This window comes from Chlamydotis macqueenii, chromosome 17, assembly GCF_036417535.1.
Source record: "Chlamydotis macqueenii isolate bChlMac1 chromosome 17, bChlMac1.mat, whole genome shotgun sequence".
NCBI classification, from domain to species: domain Eukaryota; kingdom Metazoa; phylum Chordata; class Aves; order Otidiformes; family Otididae; genus Chlamydotis; species Chlamydotis macqueenii.
The window spans coordinates 3,749,375-3,770,692 of record NC_141572.1 but is presented as its reverse complement, the minus strand read 5'-3'; the positions used below and the strand labels follow the sequence as shown (position 1 = coordinate 3,770,692).

Sequence of the window (21,318 nt, the reverse complement as noted above, 5' to 3'; positions counted from 1 at the left end):
CAAACTTTCATTGTCCAGACAGACAAATAAACAATTGCTGTTTTACTTAGCTTTTTGCTGGATTGTTAGCAACTGCTAATTTTTAGAACTTAAAATTAGGGTTAGCGTGAGAGAGGGTGCAGCTGGGAGATTTCTTTTGTGAAAATGACTGCTAAGAAAGATGCTTCTAAACTCAAGATACTTATTCTGGAACCGCAGGAATTGCTATTCTGGTTTCTGTCATTAGTCTTCTAGTGAAAACTTTGAAGTAAGCAATTAAAGTATTACAGCTATGAATTTTTTTTCTGAACTTAATGAGACTGTAGTAAGATATCCAAGCTGTCGTGTTTTTAAAGGTTAAAAATGTGGAGTTCAGTGTCATCATGAATATGTTCAGCTGGACTTGAAACAGATTTGATAGTTGTGGCACCATTTTAGGTTGGGGAAATGTGGCTTTGTGTGGCCTTGCTGCCTTTTTTTTTTTTTTTTTTTCCCTTAGCCTTTGTTTTGCTTTGAGTTTCAACTTCATAGAAAGGCCTTTCCTTCATATGTTGCAGGAGGAGACTAGAAGTTCTGAGTAATTTTTTTTTGTCCTAGTTCTCTTTTAAGTAAACAACCCCAAGTTTCTGATTTCCCATGCCTCTATGCAGTATAGCTGTTTATCTCCCAACCCAGTTTTAGCCATACCTTCTTTTAGAAATGGTGTGATCAAAACTACGTGCAGACTAAATAATTACATAACTGATAACTTTTCCCTTTGTTTGTTTAGACTTTTTTGTTTATTTGACCATGCTGAGCAAAGGTGCTGTGCTGTGTGGAAGAGTGCTCATGCCTCTTTCCTGAACTGATATTATAAAGTGTTTCAGAGCTGCTGGTTTGAGGGGGTAACTTAACTTAATTCCCCTTCTGTAGAGACATGCACCTTCAGCAGCTGCTCTGAAGTTCCTAAACACTGGAAGTACTGATAAAACTTCATCTGCAGGCTTAATCTTTCTCCTCTCACCTGTTTACTAATTAGTAAACAATGCTGTAAGTTTCTAAACTTACCTACAAGGATGGCTGTTAGTGTTTCAGTCTGAAAATTAAGGATTTAGCCTGCCTGATGTGTGTAGTCACCCCTTTTGAGAGGGGAGGCTTAGTCCTTCTGAAAGGTGAAGCTGACAGTGTTCTTGGTTGTTTTTCTTGACCCATTCAGGGTTCTAGGAGACAGACTAGTGGGAGATGACATCCTTTGAAGGAGCTGCATGTTAATTAAACCTGCTAGATGTCTTCATATTTCTTAATATCTTCTGTACCTGATAACTGCAAACCAGGCCATTCTGCCAATTTATCTGATCACCTCAAATGCCTTTTTAAATTTATTTAAAAAAAAAAAACACAAAAAAAAACCAAAAACAAAAAAAAACCAAAACCAGTCAAGGTCTGACACAGCAAGTGGAGTTCAGTGAGATTGCGTGTGATCAGTAGCAGTCCCACCAATTACTCTTTGTTGCTTTGGTGGTATTTTGGGGAGTACAGTCTTTACTTAAAAGTATGTCTTCCCCTTATACTTTACCTCCGCTACTTCAATTGTGCCACCATTTCAGTCCACTGAAAGGTCTCTCTGTACTATTGGACAGTCTAGAACTAGGAAGAATAAGAATTAAGTGCCCGAGGCTTTATATATTACAAGAATTACCTGTTCTGCCAAATGTGCTAAGCAATATGTGTGACCAGCCAGCTGGATGTGGCTTAGCTGTACATGTGGAGAAGGATAAGCAAGTGAATGCTGTTCCAGAGTCTGTGAATGAGTCTCTAAAATACCAGTAAATATTTTTGTCCTCTTACGTGCTTCAGAGCCCTTGTTCAGCTTTGTTAGTTTTTGATACTTGTTACCAGTGGGTGTTACGGGGGATGTAGAGGGTAAGTGAAAAGAATTTCTGCTTGTGTCTTTATAGAATATATAAGCAACAACTCAGGTTGTGTGGACTCATTTAATTTTTATCTTAGTACTAGGGCAAATGGGCTTCCTTCCTAAGGAAGTAAAACATTAGCTTCCACTTTAATCTTAAAACACAGAATATTTAGCTTTTTTTAATAACTTCTAAAGCTATGCAGAATAGCTTTTTGAAATTAATTTTGCTTGTCCTATACATAAATGAGGCTTTGACCTGATGTTAGTGTCCTATTTAATATGTAGTATGGTAGTGGAACATTTGTTCTTTCCGTATGCAAACCAGAATTTCTCCAATGAATGAATTACTATCTAATATAGTAATTCTACCTAATGGCAAGCAAGAAATAAAAGCTTTCCTTATAAGCTTTTTATCGCTAACTTGTTACAAGATAAACTAAATGAGTTTTAATTGTGCTTTCCTCGTGCAGTGTGCTTCACTGACAAAGATGTATCATTAGCATAACACAGTGTCACCATTTCTGCCTCTTGGTATTTCTTGTAACGCTTAAAAATGTGGTGTGATGAAGACTAGAAAAGTTATCTTTAAGTTTATGGGTATGATAGCATTTTGTGTAGTAAACTATTTCATTCTTTCTGTTTCTAAATCTAGTGAGTATATTGAACAGAGTTTGAAAAACAAAATAGAGGAAAAACTTACAAAGGAACAAAAGAGCCAGAGCAAAAGAAAGTGAAGCAGTATACAAGAGGCTGCATCGCGTATGCCCTTAAATTGAGGACAGGGAACTCTAAATGTGTGTATGTGTGCACAAAATAAAAATAAAATGTAACTTGTATTTATGGTTCTAATTTTTTAGAGATGGTGGAGCCAGGACAAGATCTGTTGCTTGCTGCTTTGAGTGAGAGTGGAATCAGTCCAAATGATCTATTTGATATTGACTCTCCGGACGTGGTTCTTGCAAATCCAGCACCAACTCCAGCTGTTCAGCAGGTTAAAACAAGAACACAGTCGTTTGCTAGAGGACATAAGAGCTTGTACATGATGTATTGTGGAGCGGGGCGTGGTATCTGTAGCAAACGGTTAAAGAGTGTGGAGTTTTCATAAATTTCTTGCTTCATAGCACTGAGATTAGAAAATGACTTGCTAATTAACTTTAAACTTTTATACAAAAAAGCAATCTGAAATACACTGTTGTGGTCAGTATAAACAGACTGGACATTAAATGGAGGCATGCTGTCATGTGTCCATAGAGAACTCTAATATCACTGGAGTCTAGCTGCTCTCCTATAAAATATGCAAAAAGTGTAGTATAATGTAGTGTTTAAGCTCCATGACAGCATTCAATCTGCAAGCACATAGCCATTTCAGATATAGACTGGGAACAATAGTGCCTTGAACAGTGACATCACAAAAGTAATTACATTTTCACTGCGGTTAACTAACAAGGTATAGTCAAACACTTAATGATCTTTATTTTCAGTGAAACCTTTGTTAATGAGCACAGTTAAGGACTTGCCCATTAACTTCCATTTTGTGGGTGGATATTTATTCTTAAGGGTTTTTTTCCTGTTAATGTTAGTGTTTCCTGATGCTTGCTTTCTCTCCTCTGCAGTCAGTGCCACTTAGCGCGTTAGAACTAGGCTTGGAGACTGAGGCCACAGCTGCTGTGAAACAAGAACCAGAGACTGTATCAACTCCAGCCTTATTAAATGTTCGGGTAAGAACTGGTACTTCAGAATTTTGTATGTGTCATCGGTTAACCTTGGCTGGACACCAGGTGCCCACTAAGCTGCTCTGTCGCTCCCCCTCCTCAACTGGACAGGGGGAGAAAAACATCTGATGAAAGGCTCATGGGTTGAGATAAGGACAGGGAGATCAGCAATCACTGTCATGGGCAAAACAGACTCAGCTTGGGGAAATTAATTTAATTTATTGTCTATTAACTGTAGAGTAGCTTAATGAGAAGTAAGAACAAATTTAAAAACAGCTTCCCCATACCCCTCCCTTCTTCCTAGGCTCAGCTTCACTCCTGGCATCACCACATGTAGTCTTTGGTATTCCTTCCTCCTGATGCTCTTCCCCTGCTCCAGCAGCTCCTTCACAAACCTTTCCAACCTGGGCCTTTCCCACGGGCTGCACTTGCCACGGAGTGTAGTCCTTCAGGAACTGCTCCACCTTGGGACTCCTGCATGGCCACGGGTCCTGCCAGAAAGCCTGGGGTCACAGCGTCCTTTGGGCACATCCACCTGCTCTGACGTGGAGCCCTCCATGGGCTGCAGGTGAATGACCTGCTTAACCACAGGTTGCAGAGAAAGCTCTGCTCCAGTGCCGCCTCCTCTCCCTCCGGAGCACCTCCTCTCCCTCCTTCACTGACCTTGGAGTCTGCAGTTGTTTCTCTCGCATATTCTCACTCCTCTACCAGATGCTGATTGCAGAGCAGTGTTTTCCACTTCTTAAATACGTTATCCCAGAGGCACTGCCACCATCCCTGATTGGCTTGGCCTTGGCCAGCAGCAGGTCTGTCTTTTTGCAGGCTGGAACTGGCTCTGTTGGAGGTGGGGGAAGCTTCTGGCGTCTCCTCACAGCCACTTCTGCCACATAAACCAAATACAGTGTATTATTAAAATGTAACAAAAGAGATGGGTCTGTAAAACACCAGTTGTCCATCGTCTCAGTTCTTCTCGTACTGAGACTTGGAAGCTTAGCGTACCCATGGGTTGATATGACTTCTGTGACAAGGAGGACAAAGCAGCATGCAGAAAAAACACTGAGGTGTCCCATGTGCCTTTTACTTCCCCTGCATGCAAATTCTGGGGATAGGAAGGTTGTGTAACCTTGTCTACTGTACCCAAACTATGTACCACCTTTTCTAGCTGCAGATAACTTTGAGCACTGTAGTCTGGTGGTTGCACCTGAAATGGGAATATAAAAAGCAGGTCTGCAGGAAGGTGGACGTAGTGCTGTGTGTCTGAAAGAGGCTGCGTGTATGCTTTTAGCAATCCAAACTACTTACACTTGACGAGCGTGCAGCTAGTTTATATATTGGAAATTCTCTTCAGCTCAGGCTTCCTGTACCTGTAGTAGTCATATCTTGTACCTAGGTGATGAATCCTTCCTGGTTTTTATTTCCTTTCTCTTACCTTAACGTAAAATTTTAAAATACTATTCAGAAATACGTACGTCTGTATGTTGATAGATAGGCGCTTCTTGCTTGGACTGTTGCACCACAAGATAATCACATAACATGCTGAAGATGCTAAAGTAAAGACATTTCTGATTACAAGTGTCTTTTAAAAACTGATGACTCTTGCACTCTAGATGAAAGGCTGATGAAGTCTGCTTTCTTCTGCTGCTGTCTTCTGAAAATTTCTCTGGTTCTTTGTTGCTAGCAACCACCATCCACCACAACCTTTGTGCTGAATCAAATAAATCAGCTTCCAACTTTGGGGACTACAATAGTGATGACAAAAACCACACCTGTTACAACTACAAGGCAGACTATCACTGTAGCAAAAATAATTCAGACCAGCACAACTACTCGACCCTCGGTTGCAGCACCAGCAGTACGTAATGCCTTGACCACTACACCTTCGAAGGACCAGATTCAGCTGAAAGATCTGCTGAAGAATAATAGTCTTAATGAACTCATGAAATTGAAGCCACCTCCTAATATTGCCCAACCAGTAGCAACAGCAGCAAGTGAGTTTTCTTCTTTCTTCATAATTGCACTATTTTAGACAATTAGTGAAATAATATAATGTGAAGATCTTTGCACATCTTGTATTTTCATTGATTAGTAGAATAAGACAGTAAAACAAAATGGTCCAGAAAACCTGATAAATTCTGTTCTAATGTGAATTGTGTTAGAATTCAGAGTGAAGTAATACAAAATAGCAGGCTTTAAAAAAATTAAGTTTTTTACTTACTGCAAGGAATGAGGAAAATGACATTTTAGATTGCAACTGGCAAATTGGTAAAATTAATTAGTGAACATCACAGAAGTTGATTTAGCCATCTTGAGTACATCAGTTTCTGTTCTACTACATACTTGCTGTGGAACTATGAGAAATGAGTACCTTTTGTTTTGGTTTCTTTTTTGGCATCTTCCAATTTGTAGTACATGCTAGTAGTTCTATGATAGGATGTTTCTGTAAAGCATCTCCTGAGAAGGAACATCTCTGTCCTGGTATGTTTCATGGGAGGCATTGGATCTATTGTGTTTAAAAACTTGATGTTCTAAAACCTTGCTGTTTGTTTCTGTGTTACTTCTTCAATGTGGGGTTAACTTAAATGCCACGAGTATTTTGTTACCACACTCCAAATCTTCATTTTGTAATTTTTTAATAATATTTTCCTGTATGTTTTTTCTAATTAGGGAAGAGCTTCATGTGTGTGTATTTTTGACGGGATTCTTTCAACTTGTTCTGGTTTTAGCATGAGGTTAACATCAGACTAGGGAGATTTGAAAATATCTCTTGCTGCTTTTTCTGAAAGTTATGCAGATTTTTCTGGATTACTGTATTTTCATTGTCTCTGAAGTAAAAGTTTACTGATTTTTTTTGTAGGTGGAGTTGGAAGTAACTTATTTTTTTCATATGCAGATAGCGTGCAATAAATTCAACTATCTGTTAGGACTGAAACAGAAGAATGTCCTTCCTTGTTTTGTTGCTTTTTACTATGGAATGGTTGATAAAAATTGAAGTTGAGACGCCAACTGAAGCTGGGGCAGGGGGTGAAGGACTGAGGAAGCGGAGAGGGTGAAGGTTTTATAGGCCTGACTTGGAATCCCCTTTGTGCTAAATGAAAAGTCACAGGCACAGAATTAATAGGTAACATCAGTACACAATAGCTGTTGTAGTGGCACAGCTGCAGAAAATAGTTGAATGTGTAGCTTCTGTATTAAGTGAAAAGGAGACATGCAACTTCTAGACCTATGTTTCTAATCTCATTTTTGTGCTTGTGTTTCTGGATATTTCTTTGTGCTTATAAAAAAAAAACCCCAAACTTGACAAATACTTGTAGAAAATTGAAAGGCAGAGAAGCTCTTGGAAGGAAACATGGTCTTTTTGTATAATTCAGGCAGCGGGAGTTCTAGGTTGGAAAATACTAAAAAGTTAAATTATGCAACCTCTTTGAGGAAAACTTTATTTTTGCAATTGTCTTAATTGTTTTTTAGGGGTAATTATGCTAAATTTATTACATGCATTGACTGTCAACATGATGGAAGCTTGGCAGCTGCTTTCAGTGTTTTAGATCCTTGTGTAAATTTTTGTTAGTTCTGTACTGAGCTCTGTTGCCAGATGCTTCCAAGTGTGGCTGAGGACAGGAAAGTTAATAAATCGTCCTCTTGAAGGATCCTATTACAAACTGCAAACAATTGAGTCCAAAGTGTTGACTTTTTATTTTACAGAAATAATTGTAGTTTCTCCTAAGGTGGTAAATGCCATCAAACTAGGTAAGTTATTTTTCTTGAAACACTGGGTGTTTTGGTTTGTTGTTAAACTTTAAAGGCTCACAGGATGGAGCATTTCTAAATACAATGTGTAGGTTTGGTGAAGGTCCAAAATTTTTTAAATTTTTTTTTTATATTGAAACTGGTACACAGCTGTGTCAGGTGCGGTGGTATTGCATGGGAAGTTTCTTTAGTGAAAGAACGAACAGCATTTAACTCCTTGCTCAGAGACTTTTTAATTGGGACAAAAATCTTGATTGTGTTCTTGACACGTCAGTGTGCTACTGGGCATCTCAAACTTCTCCTCCAGCTCATTAATAGGGAAGAATGTTAATTTGACTTGAAGTTTGGAGGGAGTTCCTGTAAAACACAGCTTTTGTTTTGTAGCTGATCTAAGCAATGGTGCGGTGAAGAAGGAGGCTTCCACAAAAGAGGTAGCAAGAATATGGATAAATGATATCAAAATGAGAAGTTATTCACCTACTATGGTAAGTAGTACAAATGGTTAATTTTCCAAATGAATGTGTATTTTATTGGCCACAACCGCCTGTGACTAGTTTCAGAAGTTACTCATACATGCCTTTTGTGCGGTAGAATTATCGAGTGCATCTGTTTGTTCAAAAGGTTAGTTTCTCTACTAGATGAATACTTGGTTAGATGACTAAAACTAACAGCTGTGTAGAGCAGACTATCTGTATAGTAAATGACAAATTCAATAAATTGCTGTCCTTAACAGAACCTCATTGTGTGGGCAAAGTGTGCTCCAATTAAAGCTGATAAGCATATGACTTGCAATGTGTTTTAAGACATTTTAAAATATCTCCATTCGTATAGCTAGCAACAGGGAAGCTAGAAGACTTCCTCTAGCATGGCTGACCTTCTGGGCAGTTTGATCTTAAGGTGTAAGTTGAGTATAATTCAATTTTCTAGATAAAATTACATTCTGATTTTGTGAACATTTGAGTTTGTGTCTTCCGTGATAGCTAGAATCAGGCTGAAATTCGTGATGAACAGTGCTCCTTAGTGACTGGCATACAGAAGGATTTTCAGATTACTTTTTTGTATTAAACATTCAATTAGTAGTTGTGGAAGACTTTTGATTTGTCATTTAGTGAGTACTTTTAAAATAGTCATGTATTTACATTGATCAGGATCACAGTAAAAAATGGATAACTGTCAAGTTTCAGAGAATACTGGATAGGACTGTGACTATTGTAACTGTAACGAATGTGAAACCGCAGGGGACTTCAAGGGAGTACTTCAAAGTTAGGTTTTGTCTGTTAACAAACTGTTGTTGTGTTTTCAAGACAGTTTTCTTTAAGTCATAGTTTGGATTTAAAATACTTCAAGAAGTATTTCTTTTTTAATTCTGCTCATGTGAGTTTGGAGTACTTGAATCTCCTTGCAAAGGAGAGGAAGTTCCCTGACTTTGTGTCTTTGAGTGGTTGTTCGGAATGTAAGAAATCTTCATTCCCATCTGTAGTTTTCCTGGCTGCTCACTGATTCAGCTAGTACATATGTTAAAACATTCAAATGCAAGTTTGAGCTCGTGTCATTTCTCATATTAATTTAAAGGACATAGAGTATTAATAATGTGCTGTTTGACCAATGCAGGTATTTCTTTGTTCTAGAAAGTGCCAGCAGTAAAAGAGGAGGAGGAACCTGAGGAAGAAGATGAAGAAGAAATGGGCCATGCAGAAACTTATGCTGAGTATATGCCGATAAAATGTATGACCTGAAGTTTTGTTGTGTCAAAAAGCTGAAATGTTTTGAGAGCTAATCTGTTATTTGCTCCTCTGTAGTTACTAACACTAAAAAACAGTTAGGCTACTGTCTGAATCAAGTAAAAAGGGCCTGAATTTGTGGTGGGTTTTCCTAGGAAATTTTTCTCTTCTATAGCACTTAGTTTTGGAAGGTACAGAGATATATATATTTTTTTAATAGAAAATTAATTCTTTAGTGTATCTCTGAGCCGTAAATGTTTCAGAAATAGTATTGATTGAACCAAGATCACGCTTTTTTTACCTGTGCGAAGACACTTTGTGCGTCAGCAGAGGAAATTTTGTAAAGGGATTAAGTGATCACAGCTACGCTGAAGAATCTAGTTTGAGTCTTTTTGTGTTAAACTACCCTGAGCTCATTCTTCCTGCATTGTTTCTGACTGACTAGTTAGATCTGCTTTTCTTAAAAAAAAAAAAGTGAATCTTTTACTGCTGTTAATTGCCATCTCCTCTTTTCTTCTCCTTTCTCTTTATCATAATCAGTGATAAATAGCTATCTTCTGGTTTCCTAGGTACATTGCTGACCTGCTGTAAGAGCAAGGCAAAAAACTGTATGGAGTTTGTAGCTAAATGGTTAATTTTTATTGTCACTGATGAGATCTGTCAGCAATTAAACCATGTCTGTTCTAAATCTTTTCTCCTCTCATACCGCTTAAAACCAGTACTATATAAATAGTGAGAAGAATGTTGCTTTTGTGATTCTGGCATCTTGAGGCTGCCTCTGGCCTTTTGGGAAGACAAGGTTCAGACCAGTTTTTCCTCAAACATGTCAAGTACACAAATATTTTCATTTTCTATGAACTGAATTTTATGTAATTCATAAAAATTGGGGGAAGGTGGTGAGAAGAGAAACAAAGTTAAGACTGCAGTTACATAAACTCAGGTTAATGTGTTCCTTTATATGCAGCGCAGTTTGTTTAACACTTGACATACAGTTGCAATGAAATGTAGTTGTTCTTGAGTTCAGCCTTTTCAATGGACAATTGTAATTTGTTTTGGTGAATATAATAGCCTGTGCTGCAGCAACAGAACTCTGTATTATGTTTTCATCTCTTCCCTTCCTCCCTCTCCCTTTTCAACCAGTAAAAATTGGTCTACGTCATCCTGACCCAGTAGTGGAAACCAGCTCGTTATCCAGTGTAACTCCTCCTGATGTGTGGTACCAGACATCGATATCAGAAGAAACAATTGATAGTGGCTGGCTGTCAGCTTTGCAACTTGAAGCAATCACTTACGCAGCCCAGGTATGCTAGAACTTAGTACAGCTTAAAAGCTAACATAGAATTTAAGAAGAAAGCCTACTATCTGACAAGCGCAGCTATATCAGTTTTACAAGGAGATAAAATAATAAGAGCTTAAAGGTTTCAGGTGCATTAGAAGGTGGCAGGTGAGCTTCAGCTCAGATAAATGTAGGGTGATACACCTAGGAAAGCGTTGTGTAAACCACTTCCATGATGCCGATCTCCGACTGTCTTAAAGCTCAGGAAGGACATCTTAATCATTATTTTTATTTCTCTGAGATAACTTCACGGCTGCAGTAGCAGCAGAGTAAGAAAGCCAGCACTGTTTGGCATAATTGCGAAGGCTATAGAGAACAAGACTGGGTGTTATTTTGCTGCTATATTAAACTCCAGTGGGTCCACATGATGATGTATGTGTAGCTCTCTGCGTGTCAGGAAGGAGGGTACTGAAGTTAGGGAGCAACTAAGGTGGTCCCAGGAGGGGAGAAGTTGCCTCCTGAGAAGAGGCTAACAAGACTGGGACGCCTCAGGCTGGAGAGGAGAAAAACGAAGGGGAATGAAATCCAGGTCTACACAATCAGGAAGGCAGTGGAATCTCACAAAACAAGGACTAAGCAGAACTTGGTGACACTGAAAGGAGGTTGGTTTAAAACGGATAAAGAGTGATTCTTTACACAGGCAGTGAATGTCTGAGTCTTGCCACAAGAGACTCTGGAGGTGCTTATCAGTGGGTTAAAAAGAGCAACTGGTCTAGTAGTAGGCACTAGAATTACAGATACGTACAGCCATTTTACAGCAGTCCTAAGTGCTGAGGGAAGAAGGAGGAGAAGGGATCACATGAAGCAGTTAGGCTCATATGTTCTCTCTAAATAAAATTCCCTCTTCCTGCTGTCAGGAGGTTGCTTGGCTGGGTGGACTACTGGTCTTATCCGACAGGATGTTTCTTACGTTTGCTCATTTCTGACAATCCATTGTGATGCATTCTGGAGAATGGGTGCAAGTTTTTTGTTTTTTTTTTGTTTTGTTTTGTTTTTGTTCTTTCTCCTACAGCAACATGAAACATTCCTGCCCAATGGAGACAGAGCTGGATTCTTGATAGGTGATGGTGCTGGTGTAGGAAAAGGAAGGACCATAGCTGGAATAATCTATGAAAATTACTTGTTAGGCAGAAAAAGAGCAGTCTGGTAAGTGTGTCAGGATTTGTTAGAGCAGACACTGTAGTCCTTAAATTTGGTGTAATCTGTCTTCTGACAAATGTTCTAGCAACTGCTTTTTGAACTAGCTCTGTAACTTACAGAATATGTTTTGTTTTATATCTTCAGGTTTAGCGTGTCAAATGATCTGAAATACGATGCTGAAAGAGATTTGAGAGATATTGGAGCAAAAAACATATTGGTTCATTCATTAAACAAGGTGTGGAAACTTTTTACTATTACAGTTGAGGCAAAACTTTAGGTACGCTGTGTGACGAGTTGTGCATGTTGACTGTTTTAAGAGCAGGAATGTGCTAATTTCAATAAATTTGCTGTCTAGGTCTTGCTTGACAGGCCTTAATCCTACAAAGAACCACACAGTGGTTTAAGTTAATAATGTAGATATGCTCCTTGTAGCATTAAGTTTTATCATGTGATTATTTCTTTTAAGCGTTACTCTTCAAGTCACTATTGACACTTGTAGTATTTTCTAGAAGTTGAAATATTCTTTAAATCTTTCAGACTTTGTAGCATTTGAATTTTTTCCTTTCTATCTCCCAGCGCACACTTTATGTAATACATTTTGTATGTAATACTTGAATAATAGACTTCCTCAGTAATTTATTAAAGCAGCAGTAGCGTGTGAAGTTATTTTCAGAATCTGTGCCTCTGCACAGGATTACTGGTTGAATTCACTGAACTTAAAGTTTGTTTTAAGTTAGTGTTTTTGCTTTGTGAAGTCTTAATTTCTAAAATACAGCAAAGCTTTAGAAATTGTCGCTTACGGTAGTAGCTGTAAATACCCTTCACCTATTAGATCTAAGAAATGCACTGAAACTAAAATCTTGATTGTATTTAAGTTAAGGAAACCATCTAGTCAAAGAATGTGTCAGTTAATCTTCTGAGGCCTCAGATCTAGTCTTCCTTCGTGTACATTTACATCAGACCCTGTGTAACCCCTTAACCACATGACCGTATGCCAGCCATGGCCTGATCTTGATGTAGGGATAGAGGGCGTTCAAAGTGTACACACCTTAAGGTTAAGACCACCAGCATGCCTTAATCATATGGTAGGTGGGTTTTAGGAGGGATCTCTTGAATAACTTCCGGAATTTCTTATGTTTTTATTGCAGTTCAAGTATGGCAAAATTTCTTCCAAACATAATGGAAGCGTGAAGAAAGGTGTCATCTTTGCTACCTATTCTTCTCTTATTGGTGAAAGTCAATCTGGTGGTAAATACAAAACCAGATTAAAGCAGCTTCTTCACTGGTGTGGTGAAGACTTTGATGGAGTTGTATCCTTTATGTGGAGCTCAGTTGATTGTCTTTAAAGATGTAACCCTAAATAGCAATTTAGTTACAATCTTACATTTTTGTTTGCTGGTATTTTTAGGTATTGGTCTTTATTCGTGATGGTAGTCGATTGTGTGCGTGCTCTGACATTAGACTTGAAGTTTTACAAACTTCATGCTAAATCTATTACCGTCATGCTGTTGCCACACAACTCTGGTACAAAAGTGAAGCATCTGCTTTTTCTGTAATAAACATGTAAAATTAAAATATCATGTTTAAGAACCTTAAGCTTACACTGAAATTTTGTCCAGTTAATTACTCGGGGCGGGAGGGGGGTGGGGAGGGGAATTACAGATCAACAGCATTTTAAAGAACTCAAGCGTTTGTAATTGTGCTCTTAAATACCTGCTAGCTAAATATTTTCCCAAAGTTTTAGTGAAAAATATGACTAGTGGTTTTTTGAGTTTACAAGTTAATGCTGCCAGCTATTGTAAATAGCAGATTTACTTGTCTTCTGTTTTAGCTCCTCATTCTAAAACCAAGTGGGACAAAGGTTGTTTTTTTTTTTCCTTAATTACGGTTCAGATTGTATTTGATGAGTGTCATAAGGCTAAGAATCTATGTCCTGTTGGTTCATCAAAACCAACCAAAACAGGTCTGGCTGTGTTGGAACTTCAAAATAAACTCCCAAAAGCCAGGGTTGTTTATGCTAGTGCCACAGGTATGTACCACTTGGTTTGCATTAAATGTCTTAGTATGTTTTTACTGGCAGTAGTACAGAGTGTGTTCTTCTCCTAGGTGCATCTGAGCCAAGAAATATGGCATACATGAACCGTCTTGGAATATGGGGTGAAGGAACTCCATTTAGGGAATTCAGTGATTTTATTCAGGCTGTTGAAAGAAGGTAATATTTCAGAGCTATAGAAAGAATGCATATGGCTGTGATTGACAATGCTTTCCAGTTCCTTTGTCTTCACTTTCTCATAGTCCTCTGCAAGCTTGTCCTGTCGCTGTAAGAACTTTCTGACTCTAGCTTCTAAATCTAGTAGAAACGTGATTTATCTTACGTAGTGAAAAATGAGACATTTACCTTGCTCACAGAAAATTGAGAGCTTTAGCAGCTTGCTGGGAAAATAGCCCTCTTAAAACGTGAGTGTTACGAAATGAAAGTATTTTGCTGCTCATTGTGAAAACACAGTGTGTACTGAGTATGCTCAGCATAGTTGATGTCTTGCCGTATGCAGAAGCCCTCTAATGTTTATGCATTCAGCTTAGGCAGTTTAACAGGAAGAAGTATTGTTCTTACGCTTCTTGGCATAACCCAGTTCAGAAAAACTATGTATGCCCTTGCAAGGTACTTAATATTTCAGAAGTCACTATAAAAACCAAATGTGAGAGTCAGTAGAAAATGCAACTGCTACATTCTTTGGTTGGTGGACATGTTAATATACTATGTTTTACCTACTTAAAAAAATAAATTAAACACTTCAGAACCCTACAGTAGGGCTTAGTATGAATCTTCTTGCATGCCATCTACATGACGCATGATGTTTCTAGACTGTGCAAGTGTAGTCTCCACTTCATTACTGAGTACGTATCAAAAGAACAGTACTGAAATTACAGGCTGAAGCTTGTGAGTAGACTAGCTTTGCAGTTGACTTCTCTCCTCTCCAGGTATTACTAAAGGTGTGTTGCTCTTGAAGAGAAGTTACCTACTAGTTTAATTATTTTCATACCAGCATAAAGCTGAATAGCCTAATACAGTTTGTATTTGTTATTTTAAATCTTCAATGGAGCTTATAAAATGGCAATGCAAGATTTTCTTACATATTTGGACTAACTTCATTATCCAATTACAGGTTGTAAAGTACTGTCTCCTAACGCATGCTAGGACATTGGGGGAAAAGTAACTATTTGAGTGTTTATGTCTTGGGATACACTTAATACTCATGAGGCAGGGATAGTTTTATGTGAAGGCTGAATTCAAGACTCCCTGATTGGATGTGTTTAACCAAACAGTAGGAATTATTTTGAAAACATTCCTTCACATATGTAAGCATGCTATTTTCTTCTAAAGTACTTGAGGTTTTTTAAAAATCCTTGCTCTTGAAAATTCTAATATTTACTTAATTTGTTCCTTTATTTTAGAGGTGTTGGTGCCATGGAAATAGTTGCTATGGATATGAAGCTGAGAGGAATGTACATAGCAAGACAGTTGAGTTTTTCAGGTGTAACTTTCAAGATTGATGAAGTTCTGCTTTCACAGGAGTACGTTAAAATGTACAATAAATCTGTGAAACTGGTAAGAATGCATTTTTAGATTTGCTCTCTATATCGAGTTCCAAGCATTTTACGTTATTTGGTTTAAACTTGAATGCTCTTGAAATTGCATCTAGTACTGTTGTCTGTTGAGAGGCAGGAATGGCTGCTTCTCTCATCTTAGTGTAGAATTGCTCCATTTAAGAATTGGCAAAATCCATTAATTCTTGTTTTGAGTCTTAAAAACTGCAGTTTTGGGTGCATCTCCCAGTATCTACCACTGATGCCTTAGCAGTATTTCAGAGACCTTGGTCTGAGATAAAGCTGTTCACCTGTTGCTCATATTTTTTTGCTCCAGTCCTCCCACTCTAGGCAACTGACCTGAGAACAAGCTGCAAAACATCGGACAGGCTGCATCCCCTTCTTCATTGAAGCAGTGTGGTGGCATGGTGCTTGTCTTTAAATAGTGCAGGGGGATAGTTTTAATCATATAGCAGATCAAATCCAAAGCATCAAAGCTGTGGTTCCTTCTAGTGTTTTCACTGGTTCTTTTTCATGTTGTTGTTAATTGTTTCGTCCGTATGCTAAGCTGAGTGTCCTTTTCCTGAGTGCACATTCTGCTTTAACAATACCACTGCTGTATTAGAGAAAAAGAATTCCTCCTTGGACATAGATTAAAATGAGCAGAGTCTTTACCTGCTTAAGAGGTGCTTAAACATGAGCAGTATTTATATTGTATAGCTACAATAATTAAAAATTATCTTTGACAGGTGTATAAGATCAGTTTTAAACCAGCACTTTCTTTTAGTAATCACTAAACTTGTGTCCAAAGCTTACTTTACCTAATCTGGCAACAATTGATATAACAAAATGTTGTAGAAACCAAGGCAGCGGGATCCCCAGATCCTTGGGATCTTGTTTTATATGTAGTTATGGGCAGTGCTTTTTGCTTTCTTAACCTGACTGTATTAATGAAGAAACTAGATGATTAGAAAATATTGTGTATGTTTGCATTAGTAGTAATGTAAATCTATCCGCTTTTCACTGTGAGAGTAATTATCTTCTGAATTTTCTAAGCCATAGCTATTTTCTTTTCTTGTGAGCTTAGTTTGACGTATGATGAGTTTCCTTGACTTGCAGTCCCATAGTGCTGTAACTTTAAACTTTTTATTCTGTCTTTATTTGAATATTAAACAATGTGCCTTTGTAGCCTTGAAATGTGACGTGTGTAGCAATTAACATTTTCTTCTTCAGTGGGTCAGTGCTAGAGAGAGGTTTCAGCAAGCAGCTGACCTTATTGATGCAGAACAACGAATGAAGAAGTCTATGTGGGGTCAGTTTTGGTCAGCTCATCAGAGGTTTTTCAAGTACCTTTGCATAGCATCTAAAGTGAAGAGAGTGGTGCAACTAGCTCGGGAAGAAATCAAGAATGGCAAAGTAAGTTGATCGAGAACTATTTTTAAATATCTTTAAATGTAAAACTACTAGATTTTTTTGTTTATAACACAAATACTTTCAGACATAGTAGTAGCATACCTTTTTACTTCATGGTATTGAAGCTATTTAATGAGCAGAAATTTAGTCAAAAATAAACTTCATCAGTCTTCTTAGTGACAATGCCTTATATTCATTTGTCTTTTAGTGTGTTGTTATTGGCCTGCAATCAACAGGAGAAGCAAGAACATTAGAAGCTTTGGAGGAAGGTGGTGGTGAACTGAATGACTTTGTTTCTACAGCAAAGTAAGATTTGAAGTTTGTTAGAACTGTCTCTTACAAAACTAACCTTTATTTAGCCTAGCGTGTGTAGTAATTTGTCCTTTCGTGTGTAAAACATACATAACTGCAGAGCAAGTAGTGATATTCTTTACTTAAGCTGCCTGTACATAAAATCTGACAGTGTTGCTCAGTTGGACTGTTGGTTAGTTTCTAGTTCTGGTGGCACTCTGTGAAATGGTGTTTTCAGATGTGAACAGCTGGTACTGTTCTACTTAAACTGGGAGGAGTGTAAGACCTGGTGTACACTGCATGTATACCAAAGCAAGTTACAATCATGACTTCCCTCTTTTATCAGATGAGCCAGACCCAATCCTGAGACTACCTTGCTGAAGATCTTAATTTGTTGAGTTAATCTGCCGTTTAAACTGAGCAATAAGAAAATGGCAGTAGCCATACTGCTTGATACCAAAACCAAATGTAACGAGTTATGAGTAACAGTGCTGTAAAGTAAATGTCTCCTACTTTTAAGAAGGTGACAAATACAGTAATATGTGTGATAATTATACAGGGTGCTTGTGTAATAGCATTCACAAGGAATAATTGTTCAGAGAAGTCAAGCAAGCTGTTAAAATGTTAAGGTTTCTACTTTAAATGCAAATTTGACTGAAGAGCCCTTTTTTCTTTAACAGAGGAGTATTCCAGTCTCTTATTGAAAAGCACTTTCCAGCTCCTGACAGGAAGAAGCTGTTTAGCTTGTTGGGAATTGACTTGACTGCTCAGAGTAATAACAATTCACCCAGAGACAGCCCTTGTAAGGAAAACAAGATGAAAAAACGGAAAGGTAATGCTTAAGTTCTTGCACTAATGCCATTGTGAAAATGGCAATTTTAGAGCTGCCAAGAGTGAACTCTGATATTCACATTCCCATATTTTTCCAGTACAATAATTCATTAAAGAGGATCTATTACAACTCTCAAGACTTTTGTTAAAAATTTCCATTAATTTATTTTAAAACTTCCGCTGAAACACTATAACCTGTAAATTCTGTTTACTACTTTACTGAAAATCAGTTGGTCTTGTATGAGACTGTATCCCAGAGTGCCTTGCATGCGTCGCACCACTTCCTGGTGTAGTCAAGCAAATAAACGCATTCTTTTTCTTGAGGCTCAGTAAAGAGAAGCCTAATACCACTCCCCTTCCCAAACTGATGAAATTCATACCAAAAGGTAGGTAATCATTAAAATGTTGAGAGGGATCTTACTTAAAACGTAGATTAAATTCTTTTAAATGGTTCTGGTTTTAGAAGTTTTATGTTTTTCTCATTTGTATGCAGTGGTGGTAAAACTAACCTCAGAAGCAGACTACAACATCTAATTAACTTTTTTTTTGTTCTTCTGGGGTGAATTAGGTGAAGAAATAAGCAGAGAAGCAAAAAAAGCTCGCAAAACAGGCGGCCTTGCAGGTAGCAGCTCTGATGAGAGTGAAAGTGAGTCTGATGCTTCAGACAATGAAGAAAGTGACAATGAGAGCTCCAAATTTTTGAGTTCTGGAGATGATGATGACTTCAACCCATTCAGAGATGAATCCAGCGAAGATGATGAAGATGGTAAGACAATTTTAAGTGTTCCCTCAAGAAAGTAACTGTACTTGCAGATAGTAAGCATAAAGTCTTTCCTAGACATTTTACTAAGTCAAAAATAAGTGTTTGATAAGTATATAGTCTAATGAGACTGGAATTAGTACTAGAATGTTGATTTGCATCATCTTTAAGTACATTTTTACACACTGGAGTCCGGACTTTTGTAAGTCACCTTTTGCAATGAGAATGTAGTTTTTCAAAGGAAAGGATGCCTTTTTAGTAAATTCTTGAAACGTTTTGAAAATATTTTATTTAACTTTAGATCCCTGGTTAATTAGAAAAGAGCATAAAAAAAATAAAGACAAGAAGAAGAAGAAAAGTATAGACCCAGATTCTATTCAAAGTGCCTTACTAGCTTCTGGTCTTGGATCCAAACGACCTAGCTGTTTTACTTCTACTGTTGGTACCACCACATCTAGTACCAACACGTCAGGTAAGAACACAGTTCTTTGGTGTCTGTTCACTTTCTTAGCAATTAGGCAGTGAAATTCTAAATCTTAAAGAATCTTTCTTAAATTTCAGCGAACAGTAACACAAACAGCAGCTTTGTAACAAGTCAGGATGCTGTTGAAAGGGCCCAACAGATGAAAAAAGAACTGCTTGATAAACTGGAAAAACTGGCTGAAGATCTTCCACCTAATACACTGGATGAACTTATAGATGAACTGGGTGGTCCAGAAAATGTTGCAGAGGTAGGCTGGTGTTCACATGTAGAAGAAAAAAATGTTTGGTGGCGTTGTTTTTTGTTTTGTTTTTTTAACTGCAACCATACAGTATCTCTCTGGCTGCAGTAACTCAGTGTTGTCATTCTTCAAGGTTGCCTGTGACCTAAGTATCTATTAAAGATAACTTGTTTGTCAGTTTCAGACAGTAATCTCAAGGGCTAAGTATATAGGTTACTCTTGCTGAATGCCTCTGAATTAAAGAGAAACTTGAAGATTGTATTAGAAGTAGTAGAGACTGTAGCAGAGACGAGCTCTGAATGGATAAATAGGTTATTTCTGAGAGTGGTAGTTTCTTGTTGGGTAAATCATACCAGTTTTTCTTTTTCCTTTGTAGTGATATAATTTCCTAACTAGCTGTAGTCAATTTGAAGCTCATGTATATAAAACAGCAGCTTTCATTCATCTTCCTAGGCAAAGAAGATTAAGAACCTGCATAATAAAACCGCATTAGTGAAAAGCCTGATGAATTATCTCTTTCTCTCAGTAACTTTAGAAACATGTCTTTAGTAAGCTACCTGTCTCTATCAAGTAGAAACATCATTGTGATTTAAAAGACCCTGCTAAAATCAGTGACGCTCAGGTGTCGGTTTATTAGTATTCTTGGTAAATCCCTTATGGAGGGTGTTATAATACTACAACATTTCTACTAGATATGCTTTGTTACAATTTTGATTCCCTGAGTTATATCTAAATAAGTGTTCCACATAGCAGATAATGGCATCAACCAAAAAATAATTCAGATTCCCTAATGTAGTTTTGCACTTGGAAAAAATTACTGAATCTATATTAAGATTGTTGTCTGAATAAATAGAATTGTTGCCTTAAGTTTTTGGTTCTGCAAGAATTTTGGTTTTGCAGTAATAAGCTTGTATTCTCTTCTCTTTTTAAAGATGACGGGCCGCAAAGGGAGAGTTGTAAGCAATGATGATGGCAGCATATCTTATGAGTCAAGATCTGAACTCGATGTGCCCGTTGAAATTCTGAATATCACGGAAAAGCAGAGGTTCATGGATGGAGATAAGGTAGTCCTTAAAGAGATGTAACTTAGAAAAACTTGCCAGATGCCATAGTAATACTGATTAAGTTGTTCAAGTTGTGGCTCTACCATTATCCCACAGTATATTTTTAGGTACTCTAAGTACTAGATAGAAGGCATTTTCACTGCTGTGTCTTTTGTTTTTCAAACAGTATGTTCAGTAGTCCTGTCTAATGCGTAGCTGCAGTGTGCTTTGGAGGTCAGGCTGTAGTTTGGAGGTTTTTTCTTGTAAAACAGTATATGTTTGAAAAGCAGATAAACCCTCCATATCTTTGATTCCTTTATCTGGATTACTGTGTACCTCTGCTTCCAAGAGGAAATAACAAAAAAATGAGAAATTATGAAAACCTCTGACTTAATTTTTTTTCCCCCCTCTCATACCAGGTGAGAGGCTGAAGGGAAAAAGTTATGGTTGTTTACTTTAACAAGCATTGAGCAGTAATGCTGGGAAGAGTAATAGCTGTTATCCTTCACATTGCACTCTGAAAGCAAATACTAACTGGAATAATGGTAGAATTGAAGCTGATAAAAGGGAAAAAAAAAATTCTTGTGGTTCATTTGGAAAATGCTACCACAAGAGGGCAAATCAAGTAAATGGAGCTGTTGCATGGATTTTCTGTGGCCTGTTGTTACACCTTAGGGTAAATACTCATGTTCTTGTAAGTGACTTGTGCACAGTCAAAACATTTGTTCTTTGCAGCCAAATGCATTCAGATACAAGAATGGCCATATTCTCTTCCTTGCAGAGTATTAGCAGCAAATTTGTCTTCTCTGTTGCGTGCTATCAGAGCAAGTCTCCCTATGTCCCTCCCCTTTTCCTTCTGAAGTGCAGGCCAATGTCAGAGGAACCTGCCCTTTGGAATGGGAAGACTGCAACATTACTGCCTTTCTTCATTTGCACAGAAAGGTGTTGCTGAATAGTGAAGCAAAAACCTCTCCTTTCACTCAAAAGATCGCTAGCATTTCTCGTTTTTATAAAGAGAACCAGGCTTCTCCCCTCCCCCTCTCCTTGCAATGGGAAGACCAAATAACAGTGAAACCATTCCAGACCAATGTTAATAGTAATTGTAAAATTAAATTTTTTTAGAAACTGAAAACTGAAGTTTGAT

General features: G+C 37.7%; 1 protein-coding gene across 3 annotated transcripts in view; it reads left to right on the top strand.

Annotated features, from left to right (window-relative positions):
* SBNO1 (strawberry notch homolog 1) overlaps nt 1-21,318 on the top strand; it is a 35,333-nt gene that overhangs the window by 3,947 nt on the left and 10,068 nt on the right. For 2 of the 3 annotated variants that reach the window (XM_086761700.1, XM_086761701.1), the window contains exons 2-20: nt 2,731-2,864; nt 3,487-3,591; nt 5,264-5,573; nt 7,714-7,814; nt 8,958-9,054; nt 10,191-10,351; nt 11,399-11,532; nt 11,671-11,761; nt 12,675-12,836; nt 13,420-13,555; nt 13,633-13,738; nt 14,983-15,136; nt 16,348-16,530; nt 16,736-16,833; nt 17,499-17,650; nt 18,218-18,415; nt 18,711-18,881; nt 18,971-19,140; nt 20,064-20,195. In XM_086761700.1, coding sequence (XP_086617826.1) covers nt 2,733-2,864; nt 3,487-3,591; nt 5,264-5,573; nt 7,714-7,814; nt 8,958-9,054; nt 10,191-10,351; nt 11,399-11,532; nt 11,671-11,761; nt 12,675-12,836; nt 13,420-13,555; nt 13,633-13,738; nt 14,983-15,136; nt 16,348-16,530; nt 16,736-16,833; nt 17,499-17,650; nt 18,218-18,415; nt 18,711-18,881; nt 18,971-19,140; nt 20,064-20,195 — 2,793 coding nt within the window. In that variant the 5' untranslated portion in view covers nt 2,731-2,732. Of the gene's footprint in view, nt 1-2,730; nt 2,865-3,486; nt 3,592-3,933; nt 4,392-5,263; nt 5,574-7,713; nt 7,815-8,957; nt 9,055-10,190; nt 10,352-11,398; nt 11,533-11,670; nt 11,762-12,674; nt 12,837-13,419; nt 13,556-13,632; nt 13,739-14,982; nt 15,137-16,347; nt 16,531-16,735; nt 16,834-17,498; nt 17,651-18,217; nt 18,416-18,710; nt 18,882-18,970; nt 19,141-20,063; nt 20,196-21,318 lie in introns of those variants that run through there. The other variant, XM_010129002.2, reaches the window with a different exon arrangement.